This window comes from Thermobia domestica, chromosome 11 (assembly GCF_964235325.1).
Source record: "Thermobia domestica chromosome 11, izTheDome1.hap1.1, whole genome shotgun sequence".
Lineage (NCBI taxonomy): Eukaryota > Metazoa > Arthropoda > Insecta > Zygentoma > Lepismatidae > Thermobia > Thermobia domestica.
This window is the reverse complement of record NC_137464.1, coordinates 239,676,561-239,696,443: the sequence shown is the minus strand read 5'-3', so window position 1 is coordinate 239,696,443 and position 19,883 is coordinate 239,676,561. Positions and strand designations below refer to the sequence as shown.

The 19,883-nt window shown below is 38.0% G+C and overlaps 1 protein-coding gene across 2 annotated transcripts in view; it reads left to right on the top strand.

The window, feature by feature from the left end:
- Positions 1-19,883, top strand: part of LOC145663791 (uncharacterized) — a 38,765-nt gene extending 18,882 nt beyond the window's left edge. For both annotated transcript variants that reach the window (XM_081729882.1, XM_081729881.1), the window contains exons 3-6: positions 2,822-2,930; positions 5,439-5,521; positions 7,783-7,933; positions 19,606-19,883. In XM_081729882.1, the coding sequence (XP_081586008.1) occupies positions 2,822-2,930; positions 5,439-5,521; positions 7,783-7,933; positions 19,606-19,673 (411 nt within the window). In that variant the 3' untranslated portion in view covers positions 19,674-19,883. The remainder of the gene's footprint in view (positions 1-2,821; positions 2,931-5,438; positions 5,522-7,782; positions 7,934-19,605) is intronic.

The following is a 19,883-nucleotide window of genomic DNA, read 5'->3' as shown; positions in this document are numbered from 1 at the left end:
ATGAACCTTATCAGCCCTTGTTTTTCCCCTTAAATCTAGTAGCTAACGAGAGAGGCTTTAGTGCACGTAGTCGCGGGGTTCAATTTCTGATAAACAGTGAACGCTATACACTGGCTACTGCAGACCTGTGTTTTGTACAGTATCTGTGTTAAAAGGGGATACTAAACTTGAACAAATAAAACTTCCCTGTCTGAAAACCCTGACACTCATATGAATATGAAAAAAAAATCCAAATTTAATTTCACAAATAAACTATCCGCCAAAACCCACACAACTAGAATAATTACGCTCCTACCTCATTAACGGAATTCAATGGAGAAGAAATTAAGGATTTTCACTTTTCAAATATTCTGCAGGTATGGAATAATTCAATCCTTGAAATGCTACATATCTATATTTCCATCCTTAAAATTATCCTCTGGATCCTCTATTGTATAACGTTGCACTGCTAGATTAGAATTAAGGGTTAGGTGTTAAATAATTTTTATGAAATGCAGACTTACGTTTGCATTCTCTTATGGTAGTTCAACCACATATTTCTTATCATCTACCAGTGTTGTCAGCATCAATTGGTCTATCTCTCATTTCTTTCTTATCCACATTTGCTTACTACTAACTTTCATCTCATTTCTCTACTATTCAAAATCATCCACGTTTTTTTTTTTTTAATTCTCTTCGTGATTTCTTCCATTCTCTCTTAATTTTCCTTCTACTTCTTCTGTCTGAGGAATACACCGGGCCGGCCTTAGGCGATTTGCCGCCCCATGCGATTTTATGAAATGCAAATATATGAAATGAATAAAACTTAATAACTCTTTATATATATATATATATATATATATATATATATATATATATATATATATATATATATATATATATATATATATATATATATATACAGGGTGCGGCACGTAAAACCGGCCCGTAAAGTGAACACATAAAATGAAATGTAATGTATTGAATATGACTACTCACCTTCACAGCAGCCTTCACAGCAGGTGCTGAAAGTGTCCTCCGCCCACTTCAACACACATGTGAGCACGATTGAGGAGATTCATATATACCCTTGTTAGTTCTTGTGTTTTAATGCTATTGGTGACATCCTGGATCCTGGTCTTGAGTTCTTCAATTGTTGAGTTGATTTTGAGTTTAACGTCCCGTTCAGCAGCGAGGCTATATGAGACGTGGACCTACTGATTAACGTGGAATCCGAACCACATGAGCTCCCGCCGGGAATCGAACCCGGTTCTTCAATTGTGTGTGGATTTGTTTCGTATACTCTTCCCTTTAACAGTCCCCATAAGTAAAAGTCACACGCGGACAAGTCTGGTGACCGAGGAGGCCACAAGCCTTTGCTGATTGTCCTCTCTGGTGTAAACATCTCATGCACAAGGGACAATGATGCAGCTGATGTGTGGCATGTTGCACCGTCCTGCTGAAAGTAACATAACTGACGCTCCTCTTCGGTCAAGTGTGTATAAAAGTTCTCCAGGATTCCCATATACACGTCACTGTTCACTGTCGTCTCAAAGAATATGGGCCCAATAACACGTGTGGCGGAAATGGCACACCAAACACCAATCTTCTCATCATGCAAGGGTACCTGGTGGATTTTCTGTCGACCAATTTCTCCCGAAACAAATTCTTTGTTTTCACAAAAGATCCAGTGAGAATGAAGCCTTCAACAATGGCAACACGCTCGGGTATCGAATACGGCAAAATACAACGAGGCCTTTTTCACAACTGGTTTCGACAAGTTTCACTGGCTGCGGCTGCACGTGACTGCTGCAGGTCACGTAAGTCGACCCGACCTTGACACGCCATCTCTTGGTGGGAAGGTAAATTATTTAAGTGTTGCCAAACACACAATATATCAGAATATTACGACGGGCCAGTTTTACGTGCCGCACCCTATATATATATATATATATATATATATATATATATATATATGAATAAAACGTAATAACTCTTGAACCACTCGACCGATCTCGATTAAATTTTCAACCCAGATGAAATTCGAATCTGAGATGTTTTTGCCATATCACTTCGACGGTGTAACTTAAGGGAGAGACATTTAAAAAATGATCGTAAATCACCAATATTAGTGTCAAATCTATAGTTTTTGTGGTCGCTGATATGAACAGTGACACTTCCGATGCTATTTAAATCCAAATTCAACCCTACAGCTTGGGGGAGGTGGAGGGGATATATATATGATCGAAATGATCATATATCAGTATCAAATTCAGTTTTCGGGGTTGCTGAGATGAACGATGATACTTCCGATGCCGTACCCCGCAACATGGGGAGGGGAAGGGATATATGGGATATATGGGGTTTCCTCTTCTGGAGGGGCCAATTGCCCCGATCGTCCCCCTGGATCAGCCCCTGCGGGAGTGCTATTCATGTATGTAGCGATTGACGTACAGAGGCGCTAATCAGAAGTAATAACGTCCAATCAAAGATGTGTTGTATTTGTTCCTTGTGGATGGCTCACAGAATATTAGTGGGATACTGAAACAAAGCAATGACAGAAACTTGTATTGACACTTATTCCGTATCTGATGTTGATTGTGGACAAGCAATGTACTTCCTTAGCAGTGGTTTACGTTTCAAGATTTCTTTTTGTGTATGATAGAGTGCACTTAGTTCAACTTTGTTTCATTGCTTTCCCTCCGATCTGCAAAATGTGCTGTACAGTTCAAATCAGTGTAGCAAACTAACTATACTTATCTTTGTTCAATAATCAAGGAGTTGGCCTTAAATGTGGATTTGTTTTAAAAACATGGTTCTTGATTTTCTCTTATATTTCCAGTTTGAAGGTTTGTTAGAATTCTTTTCAATGATGGACAAAAATCAGCGTGGGAGATTCCATGAATATATAGAGCGTCTCCCTGAGAACACCAGGAGTTACCTAAGAAAAAGTAAGAACTAGAGATACAAATTTATTTAGAGTATATACAGTGCTAGAGGTGAAGATTAGCATTTATGTAGGTTTCAAATATGTCTCTTGTCTTACCAAGAACAAATGTAATATTTTGTGTAATATGATGCACTCATGATGTTTCCAGTCCATAATCAGGACTATATCGAACATTGCATTATTACAAGAAGATGGAAATGTTGACATATTCCTGTCCCTTTCTGACGTTCTTATTTTTTATTTTTATTTATTTTTTTTATTTTTTGGTTTATCGCTTTTCAAAATGTACGATGTTTCATTTCAGAAAGGTGATCAAATTATTATCATCATTATTAAATCAAATAACGAAATGATAAAAGCATGCAACTTTTTATTTTTTCTCTATCTCCTGTATTGGTTGCCCTCATTTTATTTCATAATGGTGTGATTTCAACTTTATATATTATCCAATTCCATATAGCCTGCGGTCTCTTCCCTACACTTACCTATATATTTCTACATCTAATTCTAAAAACCTACAAGTCCTTTCCTGAAGTTACCTAAAAGTATGTCTAGTTGTTAGTTAGAACGCTGTTGATTCTAATTCTAATTCTAAATAATCTTTTGTCTCTTTTCTAATATTACCTTAAAGTATGTCTAGAAACGCTGTGACTTCAACTTTATATATATATATATATATATATATTTCTGTATCTAATTTTAAATACCCTACGCTCTCTTCAGGCCCGTAGCCAGTCCAAAAATTTAGGGGGGGCCGGTAGAAGTTAGGGGGGGGCCGACCCAATCATGTTATACTTCATCACCATATTATAATTCATTTGCAAGCCTACCGTGAAATGTTATGGTGGGCAGCCAAAATTTAGGAGGGGGCCGGCCCCCTCTTGCCCCCCGTGGATACGGGCCTGGCTCTCTTTCTAAAAGTTATCTAAAAGTATGTCTAGACAACGTAATGGATTTTAATTCTAAATAGTAGTAGGGTTGCTTTCTTACTACTGTTACCTTCAATGTATCAAGCCAACGGTGTGGATTAGTATAGAGGTGAAACACACACGAAAATACGAGTACGTTTAACTTAATATATTTGGTCTAGGAATTAATTCGTGCGGGTGGACAAGAGATGGCGCAACGAACGGAGCGTCCCACAGTTCCGTGTATCCACACATGTGTTGCAAACCCCTGTCATCGCGTATCGTTCGTAGTATAGGGCAGTGGATTAAAGCGTCAACAAAACCAGTTTGTAGTTAAGTGAACATGGCGCAATTTGTGCCTGATAAAGTGTTTTTGCGGGGTGTCCTGCTGCATTACTTTAACATGCAGAAAACTGCGACTGAAAGTCATCGTATTTTGGTGGAAGTGTATGGTGACCATGCTCTAGCTGAGCGAACGTGTCAGAAGTGGTTTGCACGGTTTAGAAGTGGTGATTTCGGCTTGGCAGACCAAGAGCGAGCTGGACAGCCAAACAAATTTCAAGACGAAGAATTGACAGCATTACTCGAGCAGGATTCGTGTCAAACGCAGGAACAACTTGCAGCAGCATTAGGCGTTGATCAAACAACAGTCTCCAAACGCTTGAAAGCCATGGGAATGATTCAAAAGATGTCACATTGGGTTCCATATGAATTGAAAGAGAGAGACGTTGAAAGACGAAAAACCATTTGCGAATTGCTGCTTCAACGACAGAGCAGAAAGGGGTTTCTGCATCGAATTATTACGGGTGATGAGAAGTGGATCCATTACGAGAACCCTAAACGAAAAAAGGCCTGGGTGAAACCAGGTGAACCAGGTCCATCACAACCAAAACGAGATATTCACTGTGCAAAGGTTATGCTGTGCATATGGTGGGATATGAAAGGTGTGGTGTACTATGAGCTGCTGCAACCGGGTGAAACTATGAATGGAGAACGTTATCGACGACAATTAATGCGTTTGAAGCAAGCTCTGGCCAGAACACGACCAGAATGGGAGAACAGACATGATAAACTTATTGTTCAACATGATAACGCTCGCCCACATGTCGCAAAACCGGTCAAAACCTATTTAGAAAATGTCGGATGGGAAGTTTTACCCCACCCGCCGTATTCACCAGACGTTGCTCCTTCGGACTACTACTTGTTCGATTGCATGAACAACGATTTGATTGGACAGCGGTTTACTTCTTCAGAAGATATCGAAACATGGGTCTCTGACTGGATCGCTTCCAAGGATGAGGACTTCTTTCGCCACGGAATCCATACATTGCCTGACAGATGGGCGAAAGTGGTGGCTAGCGATGGACAATATTTTTCTTAAGGTATTTATGTATTTAGTGTTTGTACTACAGCTTCAATGTGTGCGTACCAACCGCACGAATTAATTCCTAGACCAAATAGATAATAATATTTTTTTTCTGAAAATATCACTATTAGACACATTATTGAACTTATTTTTTAAAAAATATAATATTTCAAGTAGAGCTCATATTACGTTTTTTCCTTAATAGTAACTGGCTTTTGTTCTGATTTATTTACAGCTATAAGCCCTGAGCAAACTGGGCTGTTGGATGCTGCACGTCTGTGTTATTTCTCAGTGATGCTTTTGTTTGCTGTCTATTCGGTATTTATGCTTTTAAACTTTTTTTAAAAAAATATTTTGTTATAATTAAAATTTTAAGGATCTTCCTTCCTAGCAGCACAGTTGAGTAATCCCTATAAAGAGTAATGGTTAGTAATTGGTAATTGCAAAAATAAAAAGTTGAAGAATACGGTGACCCAACGTTTGAATTCGTTGGCAAATGTTTGGCAAAGCAGCAAATTACAGTGTAGGGCCAACGTTGGCAGATACTCGGCAAAGCTCCAAATTAATACGTAGGGACAACATTGGCAATTGAATTTGTTGGCAAATGCTCGGCAAAGTAACCAATTATAACGTAGGGCCATTGTTGGTAATTGAGTTTGTTGACAAATGCTCAGCAAAGCAGCCAATTACAAAAAGAGCCAACGTTCGCAATTAAATTTGTTGACAAATGCTCGGCAAAGCAGCAAATTACAACACAGAGCCAACGTTGGCATTTGAGTTTGTTAGCATATGCTCGGCAAAGCAATTAATTATATCACGGAACCAACAAACTTGGCATTTGAGTTTGTTGACAAACGTTCGACAGTGCAATGAATTATAACGTAATGCCAACATTGTCAGTTGAGTTTGTTGGCAAATGCTCGGCAAAACAGTCAAATAAAATGTAGAGGCAACGTTGACAATTAGGTTTCTTAGTAAATGCTCGGCAAAGCAGCCAATTATAACATAGAGCCAATGTTTGTAATTGAATTTGTTGGCAAATGCTTGTCAAAGCAACCAATTACAAAGTAGGGCCAACGTTGGCATTTTTTTTTTTTTTTTTTTTTTTTGTAAATGTTCAGCAAAACGACCAATTAATAGAAGCAACGCTGTCAATTGGGTATTCTACCGTCTCCTTCTTGGGCCTACTGTCTGTGCTGCTATAGGGATTAAGCTTCCCACCAGTATTCTGAATTTTAGTAAATTTCTTAAATGAGAACAAAATATCAAAAACTATCAAGTATGCCTTGGGTGACCATAATTTCAACAGTTAAAAGCTGGACATCTTTTTTTCTTAAAGCTAACAGCGTATTTTCTTTTTGCATATACAGTACCTAAGTATATAAACAATAGAGTGACCTGGGGGCTAATTAAATATTGACTTGCGTAATCGCAACGCATCTGTGCGATCAATTTCCAACAAACAACGTTAAATGTACTTTTTTTTTCGGAATTTGTGTAATGAGGTCAGTCGTAAGATGTTGCGATTTTGAAACTAAATTTATCATATTGAAAGTCTTGAATCCGAATTTTAAAACCAAATTTCTGAATGAACATGCTATCTGTTTTGTAGTATTTGTTTCCAGAGAGCAAGTAAACAACTAAAACTGATGCATTATGCAATGAAGAACTTCAAAAGTGTACATTATGTTCCATAGATCGTGGAGATTATGAATATGAGGGCACATCATAAAAGTATTTTACGTTAATTTTCTCGATTTAAATAATATTAATTTAAATATTATACTTCATTTAATACTTTATTATTAAATAATAATAAATTCTAGATTTAGTTTTTTTTGGTGCATGTCCAAATAACTGTCTACAGTTTGATAACATGCAGACAAATTGATATGCAAAAAATCGCAAACACCTCGTAAACAAAGAGAAAAATTTTGGGAGGCACTGTGATCGGAAAGATTCGGAAGAACGATATTCAATCGGCTTCGTCGCAAAATGGTAGCAAAGATGCGTTGCGATCACGTAAGTCAATATTTAGTCGGCCCCTGATGTACGAAAAAAGGGGTTCCTAAGTAATATGAAAAAAGTTTTTGAAGGAAAAAATTAAGAACACACATGTGAAATATAATTTCCTGAACACCGGGTGTATAAATTGACATAATTGCTTCACATATGTGTTCAGGATCTCAATACAAGAAAAAAAAGTGTCTCTGTGATTTTGGTCGAAAATATCTAATTACTGAGATGCGACCAACTTAAGGCAATTAATGGAAATGGTCGTAGGGTGGTTATCTTAAATTTGCATCATCAATGTAATTAGGTGTTCCTGAACAGCGTCGTAGATACACTGTTATCTCGTATTGATGTCCTGAATACGTATGTGAAGTTTGTCGGTTATTTTATTCAGTGTAGTCATCCTACGTTCAATTCCGCAATTAGGTGTTTCAGACCAAAGTTGCAGACAAACTTCTTTTTTCTATTAAGGTCCTGAACATGTATGTGAGTTTTATCGGTGTATTCCCGGAACACACTGTATTTCAAAAATGATTAAAGTGCTGATTATGCATATCTGTTTGCAGAAATGGCCATTACTTATACTTCCATGGTTGGTGACAATAGGTTATCAAGTGGTTTCGCAAGCATTCGCTCTTATGAGACCGTTGGCCATCATGTGGACATGTCTCGAACTTCGATCTTTCTGTGTGATTAGTTGGTTTTTCTTGCTCTGGGGTAAGAATATATAATTTTAGGTAAACAATAAAATATTTCTTGAATAGCGTAAGGATCTCCAATAACATGCATCAACTTCTCATTTACAAATAGTATTTATTTATGTTTAGAAATTCCCTTAGTGGAGATTAAGAATATGAGGACCACCTTTTGGAAAATTTGTAAAAAAAAAAAAAAAAAAAAAAAAGACTGACTTTATATGAGACATAACTGTACTAGATACTAATTTCCGCTGGTGGAGTATTTCTGCAAAGTGTAGGAAAGCTGTACGTTACTATTACAAGTGCAACGTTACTAGTGCAGGGTTCCCTCATAAAAGTAAAGATCGATTTCCCTGACAAATTCTTGTTTTCCCTGACACAAATTCGTGTTTTCCCTGACAAATTCTTGTTTTCCCTGACACAAATTCTTGTTTACCCTGACACAAATACTTGTTTTCCCATTTTAATAAATTCTTGAATATAAATGGGAAGATATGGGGTAGGTTCTAACGTACACTTTTTTAACGGTCTCCTCCATTCCCATACCCGTGCATTACACTCCTTTATTTACCATTTACATATTTGTTATGTTCAACATGAGTAATTATTATCATCACAAAATGTATCATATAAGCAGGGTGCGAATTACCGGGTGGTTGAGGGGGATTTTCCCACTCAATCACATTTTGTCCCCTTCCCAAAGAAATCAATTGAAGTATCCCCAGCGGGGATGCCCACTTTTCCCTCCAAACTATGCTAGCATAACGCCAAATTTCAGTAATTTTTGTCATTTCTTGTGAGTTTAATCTGCTAGCTGTATTTCGAAATTAGCGATGTAAACTATTCAGTTTTGGTCATTTCTAATTTCCCCACTAATTTTTACCGTTGTTTAGTTGAATTATATTATTATGACTACAGTTAGTTACAACCGTATCCTCGTACCCTTCAGTTGTTCGTGAATTTGAATGTACTAATTGACCGTAACCAAGTCACATATGGATTTATAAATGATTTTAGCATTTGGCCAAGAAGAAGTAAACAAATATCTTTTCCACCATACTGGGCGACGTTCGGGCATGCCATATTCATCTTCTACATTTGTATTGAGTATTATCTTGTTTTAATATTTGTTATATTTCATTTTGCAGTGTATTCTTTGTTAGCACATAGTTCTCATTCTCTAGTGATTTGCGGCTACGCAACTCAAAAGTAGTATTTAATTTGTGGTAATTGGCACAGTAATTATAGTGATTATCCGCGATTTTTGCGTTGCTTGCGATACATAAATTTTACGGACACCGATATGGAATGAGCCCGTACATCACAATCATTTTGCTCAGGCAATTCGAAGTGTTATCTGTGATGATTTTTTACTTTGTTTAAAAAAGAATTAGTAAATAGCTATTTCTAGAGGCACATCTCCACAAACTTTGCGTACATTAAAGCAAGACAAAAAATCAAAAAGCCAGTATAATTGGTATGTCGATTACCGCGAACTAGCGCAAATATTGCGTTTCGTCGGCGTAAACTGTTAGGGAAGTAAATGGGCCGAATTATTAAGTAAATACATCTTAGAGAGCTACGGCCACAAGAGTGAGTACAACATTTAAACACGTTCAGAAAGGTTAGGTGGGGTGTGTGCATGTCAGACGATATATATACATACAGTTGTTATTGTCTGTAGATGTATTGAGTTAATAAATGTCTTATTTATTACAGATGTCATATCAGGCCCGAAACCAGCCACAGAGGTTTGGGGGGGCCGTCATAAAAAAAATTCTCCTACAAATTGTTTTTGTATTAATAATGGCATTTTGTATTGAGTTCTGAAGGGGACACTAAAAGTTTAGGGGGGCCAGACCCCCCTCTGGTTGCGGGCCTGTCATATCATATTTGTGGGGGGTAAGGCTTATTGTCTCATTTTGAAATATTGAACCTTCAGACTCTACATCCTGTTGGCCTAAGTTTATCCCCTCCCAATATAAATTATCTAATTCGCACATTGCATAATATATGTATCATACAGCACCACATACATTGACACTGCAAGTTTGACTTTATTGCTTGAAAAAATAATAAAAAACAATATAACATGCAGTCAAGAATATATTGCCAACTCTCCCTGAGGCTTATTGCTATAAGTGCTGAAATGAAATCTTTCAAGTTTTACGTTCCAGGGTTATGTCGTGTAGGGTAAAGGAAATGGTAATGAGAAATGAATGAAATGGTAAAATGAAAAAAATGGGAGAATTCCAAGAAAATCCACGCACACGGTATTTGTCCAGGACAAAGTTCACCTGACGCGAGCTGGGATCGAACCAAGAACTCCATGAACCAGGAATGAATGCTCTACGACTGAGCTACCGTTGCCCAGTATCAGTTCTAATATTGCCAACCCTGAGACATATTAATCCTCACATTTACATTTTTAAACAGAATTTTGTTTTGCTGTCAGTTCTTGAATTTGTTCTACGAGAGCGTCTTGTTCTTGTTGCAGTGGCGTAGCAGCTGCCCCCGGAACCCCCGCAGTGCGGGGGGGACCGAGGTATACGGGGCCCCGAAGTCTTGCGATGAAGAAAGATTTAAAGAAGTAGAGCTTCAACCTTACTTCTGTCGGCTTTACAACTAGGGCCCCTTCTCTATACTTTGCGGGGGGCCCGCAAAAGTGTGCTACGCCACTGTCTTGTTGTGACATAATTCAATTTGTTTCTTGTTTGTTTACAATTTCTTAACTTTAGCACTTAGTTTTCTTTTCTCACCTTTGATTTTGCTTTCCTCTGCACTTTTGATTCGTTTCTGTTTAAGGGATTCATTATAGCATCTCCGAACTGAACGAACTGAGAAAAGCATTCTTCGATCTACAGGAACAGATTCTACACTTACATAGTGCATAACTGCATCATGTACCCGCCTCTCTGCTACCAGAGAATCTTCGATTTGGTTTTCTACGAAAAGTGTCTTATTGACTAAGGCTAGTTTTAGACGAAAGCATTTATCGCAGCATTTCTCGTAGCAGATGTGCTGCCAAAAATCTCGTATAATATTCTATGGCATCAAAAGTATATTGTGCTTTTACACGGTAGCATTTTGTCGTGACGTAGCAAACAAATCACTGGAGAAGAGCGCAATTATGGCTCCAAAACTAAAAACAGATATTTCAGTCACTATTTCTTCTAAAGCCCTTTTTCGCATATGCTTATTATGATACAAAGGACTTTTAACGGTGCAGTTTTACTATACAGATCCATAGATTTTAAAATTTACAGAAATTTCTAATATTTTAATAGAGTAGCGTATAAGTAATGGAAATATGGTGTGCACTTACATCTGAAATGCACGTAATCCTCAATAAGCTGCCATAAAATTTTGGCAAGTCTGTAATTTCCCCATTTTGTATCGAGATCAGAACCCAACCAACCCCTTCGGGGCTTCCAACCCGTTCCCACTACTACTACTACTGCTGCTGCTGCTGCTATTCCAACTACTACTACTACCCTTCCTACGTCTACTTCTATTCCTACTACTACTACTACTCTTACTATTACTGCACCTACTGCTACTGTTACTATTACTAAGTATTCCTACTTCTACTCTTACTACTACTTATTCCTCCTCCTCCTCCTCCTCCTACTAATACTTCTACTACTATTACTCTTACTATTACTACTACTATTACTACTACTACTTACTCCTCCTCCTACTACTACTACTTATACTATGGATCCGTATAGTAAAACTATACGTTGCCAGCTGTTAAAGTGAACCTGCACCGGAGAATGCAAGAGCACACCTCAGAAATGATTGCTGAAGGTACAATAAATGAAACGAGAAAGTTTTTCTTTTAATGAATTTCTGTGTGGATCCGTATAGTGAAACTGTACGCTTTTAACTTTGTACAAATAAGGATGTTCCTCATATTTTTTTTAATCAAAATAATAAGAGTATCCCTACTCCCTAATTTTTTTTACTACAATTCAATTTTCCACACAAAACAAAGAGCATGGATATTGACACAAAATCTTTCGCTTCCTTTTAACACACCACGGCGCTGCAATCGGAGCAGAAATGCTGTGGAAAATGCTACGAAATAGAGCAGGTTCTATCGACAAGAAATGCCATAGGATATGCCATGGCATGGGAAATGCTATAGCATTTGCTACTTTACACGGTAGGATATCGATGATACGATTTTTGCTACGAGAAATGCTACGAAAAATGCTTCCGTCTAAAACTAGCCTAAGAACCAGCCTTACACTGAGACATTGCAGCGGGATAAAATTAAACATTTTCAGAACACTCAACAAATCAGAATATTCTGGTTTCTTAGACATTTCCTTTGCAAAGAAGTCATCTAACCTGATGCTGCCCATTTTCTCTTCGTATTCTTTGAAGTCATGAAACCCTCGAGTTTCAGTACAGAAAGACATACATTGACACTTTGCTTTCTCAGCTACAGAATCAGATATTCTGTTATGCTTGTGCAGTTTGTAGGGTGCGTTTCATCCTAATCTGAACAAGTTTTGGATTGTTCTTTTCTAGCCTGGAGTACAAAGCTGAAAGAACACGTACCAGTTTGTACTTCAGAGGGCTTCTTTCCACAATCTTCTTGATTGTGCCTAGCAAAAAGTTTCGACAGTCAAGCCTGAAAGCTAGTTTATCTTTACCTGATGCTTTCAGTTGTTTTCCTGTCTTAAAACCGATGTCCATAAAGATGACAAGTCATACTTCGATTTCTGATTTTACATGATTAATTATCCCCCGTCTCTGTCTCTCACACAAATACACAAGGTACCTCACTCCCTCAGCACGAAAAAGCAACACTGCACAGGGCCGGCGCGAGGGGGAGTCGAGCCGTGCCACCGCCCAGGGCGGCAAGTCTAATGGGCGGCAAAAATTGAAAAAGAAAATACTTCACTCACATTCAGGAAAATACACACCACTCAGACAATTCAGAGTATTTTCCCTCATTTTCAATTAAACTACTTGCCACAAGCACCTCGTTCATTTCCCTTGCAGCGGCATAGATAAGATTTTCAGCTAGGATGGGTAAGATTATCAAGGTGTCTTTTCTATTCAGCAGTGGACGCCGTTCTAACGCTCCATTCCAAGTATGCAAAAGGTACATTTCTAATTGAGAGCCATGGGAGGACAAAATAAATACCACCATTACTTAGAAAAACATGTCCAAAATGAAATTATTCAGATTCTTAGTGAACAAATAAAAAGTAAATACTGTCTTTTTTTAGAGCTGCAAAATATTATAGTATAATACTAGACTGCACGCCAGATGTTTCTGGTACAGAGCAAATGACAATAATCGTTCGTTTTGTACAAATTGCATACAGTAATGGAGAATGCCTTGTAAAAATTTGCGAACACTTTCTTGGTTTCGTAGCAGAAACAGACAACCCTAGTCTAGGACTGACAGAAATAATAAATAAACAGGTAAAGGAAATGAATATTCCTATCGAAGTCATAAGGGGTCAAGGATATGACTATGGTTCCAATATGAAAGGCAAACAGTCAGGTATTCAGAAGAGAATCTTAGAAATAAATTCCCAAGCCCTCTATGTTCCTTGCAGTAGTCATTCACTAAACCTTGTCGATAAAGATGCAACCACAGCATTTCAGTACGCCGTTCCATTTCTTTCTTTCTTTTCTTCTTCTTCTTCTTCTTCTTATTTTTTTGTATAGTTAAAAACGTTTGACTTCTTTCTGCATCGGCTTCAACATTGGGCCATACTAGAGAAACATATTAGCAGTCTTACTTGAAGACCTTTAAGCACCACAAAGTGGGAAAGCGGAATTGATGCTTTGACTCCATTTAGATATAAATAGGGGAAGGGGGGTTATGATGCCTTGCTTCAAATAAGTAATGACAATAGAACAGATAGAATGGTCGCCCACGATACTCTGTGCATAGCAAACCAGCTGCTTAACTTTACTTTACTTTGCTCACTCGAGTCTCCAAAGTATTGATTCTCGTGTGTTGGATGTAGTCAGGATTCTTGATATATCTTAATACTTCGAAAGGAGCAGAAATGATGCAAAGTTTCAGTCTTACTTAGTTGATATGATGAAGTTGGCATCAGCATCAGATATGGATGACCCACAGATCGGTAATACAGTAAAAGCTCGAAGTCGAAAGATATAGTTTCAGTACAAGGCAGAGGATGAAGCTATTGAAGATCCATAAGCGAGATAGAAGATCGATTGTTATTACAAAGTTCTAGACATGATTGTGTTAGCTTTAAGAGAAAGGTTTGAGTAACTTAAACATCACAGCGAGTATTTCGATTTTCTTTACGATATAAGTAATCATAAAGATATGCTACCTGAACTTTTGTCTGAAGAGACAGTAAACTTGGCGGCATTTTAACACACGAAGAATCGAAAGATATTAACCCCAGTGATTTGAAAGATAAACTGAAAATGTTATCCGCTATAATTAAGCCTAAAAGTTCACCAAAGAAACTTTAATTAAGGAACATGACTTTGCTCCCAATGTCAGTGTTGCATTTAGGATTTTGTTAACCTTACCGGTAACAGTGACAAGTGGATGAAGAAGTTTTTCGAAACTTTAAGTTTATTAAAAATTATCTACTTCTTCCACGTCTGAAACACCCTTGAGTGGTATAGCGATAATATCAATAGAACACAAATTGGATGAAGCATTGGACTACGCGAATGTTATAAAGGAATTTGCTCATACCAAAGCAAGAAAAAAATCTTTCAATTAAGGTATGTTACTTTATGTATCTCTATTGTTTTTTAGTACATCATAAGGCTTAGGCTAATCACTTAGTTTTGCCGTAATATATGATTCACTATATTATTCTCATGCTCCATACTCTATTGGAAACATCTTTTAATATAAAATAAGCTTAAAAATTAAAATTCTTAGTCGTGACTAAAGCACATTAAAAAAAAAAAAAATTCTGTATGCGGTGCTGTATATCACAGATATAACTCTATCCATCACTACAGATATACAGCGAAATCGAGCATACTGAATATTGTCATGTATGGAGTCATTTAAATATTACGTAAGCATTCGAGAGAGGTAGTTCAATTTTTTGTTTACTTTTCCGTTTCATACGTGTTTTTAAATGGGGCATCTGAACTACTTTTTCGTGACACCTGAACATCTGTCAAAATAAGGTTTGCGGATTAAAGAGGCGGCATATGAAAGTACTGCCCAGGGCGGCAAAACTGCTAGCGCCGGCCCTGACACTACATCACTATCATCATGGGAATGCTGTATCATTGTGCTCCTCTTCATATGTCAATCTGTACAACTGATAGAGAGGAAACAATGTTACATTGAAAAAAAGAATGTTACACTTGCACATTTACGTTCCCTGACTTTCCATGGCATTCTACGCAAAATGCATTATTTCCTTGACTTTCCCTGACATGTTTTCATTTCCCTGACATTCCCTGATTTTTCAGAATGTGGAAACACTGTAACTTGACACCATTACAAAGGCACTCGTATCACTGCGAAAACCATATTAACGTACTTGCAAATACACAGTGTAGAACATAGAAGCAATAATCTAATATAACCTACTCCACTGACCTAACCTATCCAACCTAACCCAACCTATCCTACACTACTAATCTGATTTATCCTACTGACCTAATTCAGCCTACTATGCTCTACTAACCAATCCTATTCTAGTCTGCTCTACTCTACCTCACTCTAACACACGTATTCCTGCGTTTTGATTATAAATAAAACTTTTCATGGCACATCAGTTTGCACGTATATTAAAGATTTATACACGATTATTTGTGCATGCGCCAAGGAAGAAAAACCACTCTAGAACGTATTAGGGTGTTATTTAAAATAAGAAAATTGATGTGAAATAGTTTTACAAAGTGGTCCGCATATTCTTAATCTGAACAATCCCAACTCTACAGTTCCCACTACTTGAATTTTAGTGAATAATTTTAAGATAATGAGGAATATATTTAGATAAAAATCAGAGTAACCCAGATAGTCTATATAAAGTATTATTAAATAATCTAATAAAAGTTTTAAGTTATTTTGTTATAGACAAAAAATCTGAGTGCGCACTGCATGGTATCATAACTGTCGAACACTTAAGAACCATATAGATACCTCGATAGTCATAAGAATAGAACCATATAGATACCTTTATAGTCATAAACATAATCGTGGTTCGAATTTAAAAGTGTCACTCGCATTTATTTTTGGTAATTTGGCATCCCATTATATAAGGCATGCTTCGTAGGCTTAATTCGGAACGCTAAAAATTTTCATAAACTTCAAGATATCCTGGCTGAACTCAGAACAAGTAGCATCGCTATCAAGTTATCATGTTGCCAGCTGTAAGATTTGTGTTGCTGGTTCAAGTCCCACTCAAGGCATGAGCTTTGTGCAGGGGTGGATCCAGGACGGGCTTCTGGGGAGGCCGGTAGGTTGTAGTACTGCTACTTAGAGTTACTTTTAAGGGCTCCAAACTCTGGGATGGGTTTTATTTATATATAAAATAAGAGAGTTTCCCCTTCTGGGGGGCATCGCCCCCTGGATCCGCCCCTGGTTTTGTGTACGATCTGTTCATTTCATTTTCATCAATCATTTCTCATTATCTTCCCTTAGCCTAGTGGGAAGAATAGAGCCACATAAAACTCAAAAATAAATAAATATAATCGCTTATTATTATTTACCTCCTGTAATAAGCACTAGGCCTAATGTTTGTGCACTACTAGAAATGCCATCCCATTGAAAGAGATATTGCTAACACTCTTAAACTTAACTTAATGATTAAATTAAGTGATGGTATTAATACTAAATTGAAAGCCAATTCAACCAGACGGTCGTTTCAGGAATGTGGTGACGAATTCGATACTCTTACGAGATTAAGAAATACGTGACAACGCCTGCGGTTGTGTTCGATGTGCAAACCATGTTTGTTGATTATCATCCCTCATCTCAGTTTCCACTGAAGGAAACTGCATTGAAGCACAGTTCGATCCAGTCTATTCCAATCCTCTTGAAAAACTATGCAATGTCCGTGACACTCCAACGCTCGATTAAACAACAGAAACCAAACAAAATCCATTCGGGATGCATCAGTGGATTTCACCGGAATTTCTGTAAAAACGGATTGCATTAATTTTCGCTTAACGGTGTATGCCACTCGCTACGTGTACATCACCGTTTACTTCACCGTATGGCTGGGCAGTTGGTGAATGGCAATGCGAGTCGTGTCACTATCATACAGTGATGGAATATCATTGTGGTATACTGGCTCGAAAATGATCGTCTGGTAATAAACTGCATTAATCTCTGTTAATTTAGCGTAGCATGAGTTTCACATTATAGTGGTAACCATCAACAACCACAAAGCTGCGTGGAAAACTTTTCGCACATTCACGTACCTCGTCAAAATGACCTGTGGAACCACCGAAAGCATAGACAGATATCCGACAGATCCAACACGTTGAGACAGATACATCCATTCTCTTCCAAGGACACTACAAACTTCCATTCTCTCCTGCAAAATGGAATTTATACAACTTTCGGCTGTTCGTCTTCTTCTTCTGATATGTCAGGAACGGAGCATCTATGAACCCGAGCCTAAGTGCACAGCTATTCGATGCGTTCGCAACGCGTTTTTATGGCTCATGCGTACGCTTGGAATACGCTGACCATATATTTAAATGTGAATGGTTAATCACAATGCACTGCAAACGTGAAGGCAATAAAACGCACAGAAAACGTCGGCTCGAGCGTATTTGGTGCGTTTGGGAACAATAGACCGCCTGCTGTTTCGGAATCAGTAAAAGATGTCTAAAAGAAGGGGAGAAAAAGAGGAAAGACGTGTTGCCAGGCAAGGGGATTTTAGCAAGAAACACCTGCTTAGAAGATGCTTTGTACAGAGTATTGGAACTCTGATATTATAAAGGGGGCGCGGTGGCTCAGTGGTAGAGCGTTCACCTCTGGTGCTTGGGGTCCCGGGTTCGATCCCAGCCCCCGCCAAGTGAACTTTGTGGTGGACAAACACCGTGCTCGTGGGTTTTCTCGGGGTTCTCCCGTTTCCTCCCACTTTCTTCATTCCACCATTTCACTCATCTCTCATAATCACCGTCTCCTTTAGTCTAAGCGGCATAACCGTGGGACGTAAAACTTAAAGATTTCATTTCATTTCTGATATTATAAAATATGTGTGTGTTTAAAAAAAATCTCAAAAATACAAGGAAATTCCGAAAAATTAGCTAATCACAGAAAAAAAAACTATGAAGCACAATAGGCTTATTTCTCGTGATTAGCATGAATAAGAATAAGGGTATAGCAGTAAGGTCTGAAAACCCTGACTGGCTCACAGTATGATTTATAACACTGGCGAAAGTAAAATTACCGAGTTACCACCTAGACCGCGTTCGCTGCGGGGGGTAACGCATCGGAAACGCATCCTCGTAGAGGCATACACTTATGCTTCTTTATTCCCTGTATATATTGAGCTATTATTCGATTTACGGAACGTTGTACTGCCCTTGATTTTTGAGTCAGTAGGTTCTCACGTTACTTTTTGCACCACATCGAGGTACGCTCGTCCTTCGATATTTACATATGTAATATTGGAGGGCCTGCAACAGTAGGAATACCCAGTTTGTTGCGATTCAACACAGCGTTGATCTCTTTCTTTGACATGCGGAAACCTTTTATCATACATTGTTTATTTGGCTATAACTAAGCCCCTATAAACCGAAGTCGGAAAGGGCACAAATGTACCTCTTCCAAAAGGACGTAATTACTGGAGTCTTTGAAAACTGAAAACGTTGAGTTTAGCGTCCCACGTTCATCTCCTTTAGGCTAAGGGAGACAAGGATTGAAGCAAGTGAATGGTGATGGGAGAATTGGTGAAATGAAAAAGTGGGAGGAAACGAGAGTACTCAGAGAAAACCCACGGATACGTCGTTGTCCACCACAAACTTACTTGGCTTGGGATCGAACCAGGGACCCCAAGTACCAGAGGTAAGCGCTATACCACTAAGTCAACGTCCCTCCCTTCTGTAATAATCGGAGTCATATGACTATTAACAACATCCATCCTTTCTGTAAGTCAACATAGCACTTTCGAACAATCCGCAATAACTTCTCGAATGTCTTCAGCTGTGTTGCTAGAGCCTTAGTATTTCAAGTGTGTCCTCCGAAAATATGTGAAACATACTTCGGCCCCACCCGCGCCGCTATCTTACGGAGGAAACCGTCACTTTGCTTAGGAGAAAGAAGTGACTGATCTCAGCTGCGTTGTCAATTTGTCGTTCAGTCGTTTGGTCTTGATGAGTGAAGATCGTGGGCTACTTAGAATTGCTAACAAGACAGAACACTGCGAAGTCCGTGAAATAATTCATTGTGGCAACTTGTCTGGATCCAACAATTGAAATATCTCGGCCATACCAACTTGTCCCTCCTCTTTCGAGGAACGTACGAAAAAAAAAAAAAAAACACACACACATCGACAGCAGCAATGACAGGAGCATACTTGAAATAGAGAGGCTTAACATAGCGATCGAATTCGTTACCATGAACCTGAAATGATCTGTATTTGCTGATTAAGATATATATACCTCCTTTTACAGATATCTATAAGCATAAAACCTCAAGGTGCACATTAGCATGAAGTTTAACAATCGTCAATTTACCTTGTTTTTCAGCTTTACATTGTACCAGCTGGTTTGTGGTTGCGCTGTATTATATGAAACTGATACATGGAGTTAAATGAAAATATATTTTTTAAAACAGAGTGGGCACATTGATCCTTCAGAAACACCAAAGTATGTGTAAAGACTGGACAATATGCACAGATAGTAAAACCTGTTCAAACAACGTTATTTTGTATGTAGTGAACAAAATTTGTACTAATTTCTTGTGAATTGTGTATATACAGAAATTATTTTTTGTTAATTAAAAGTTACGTTTGGATTGACTTTAA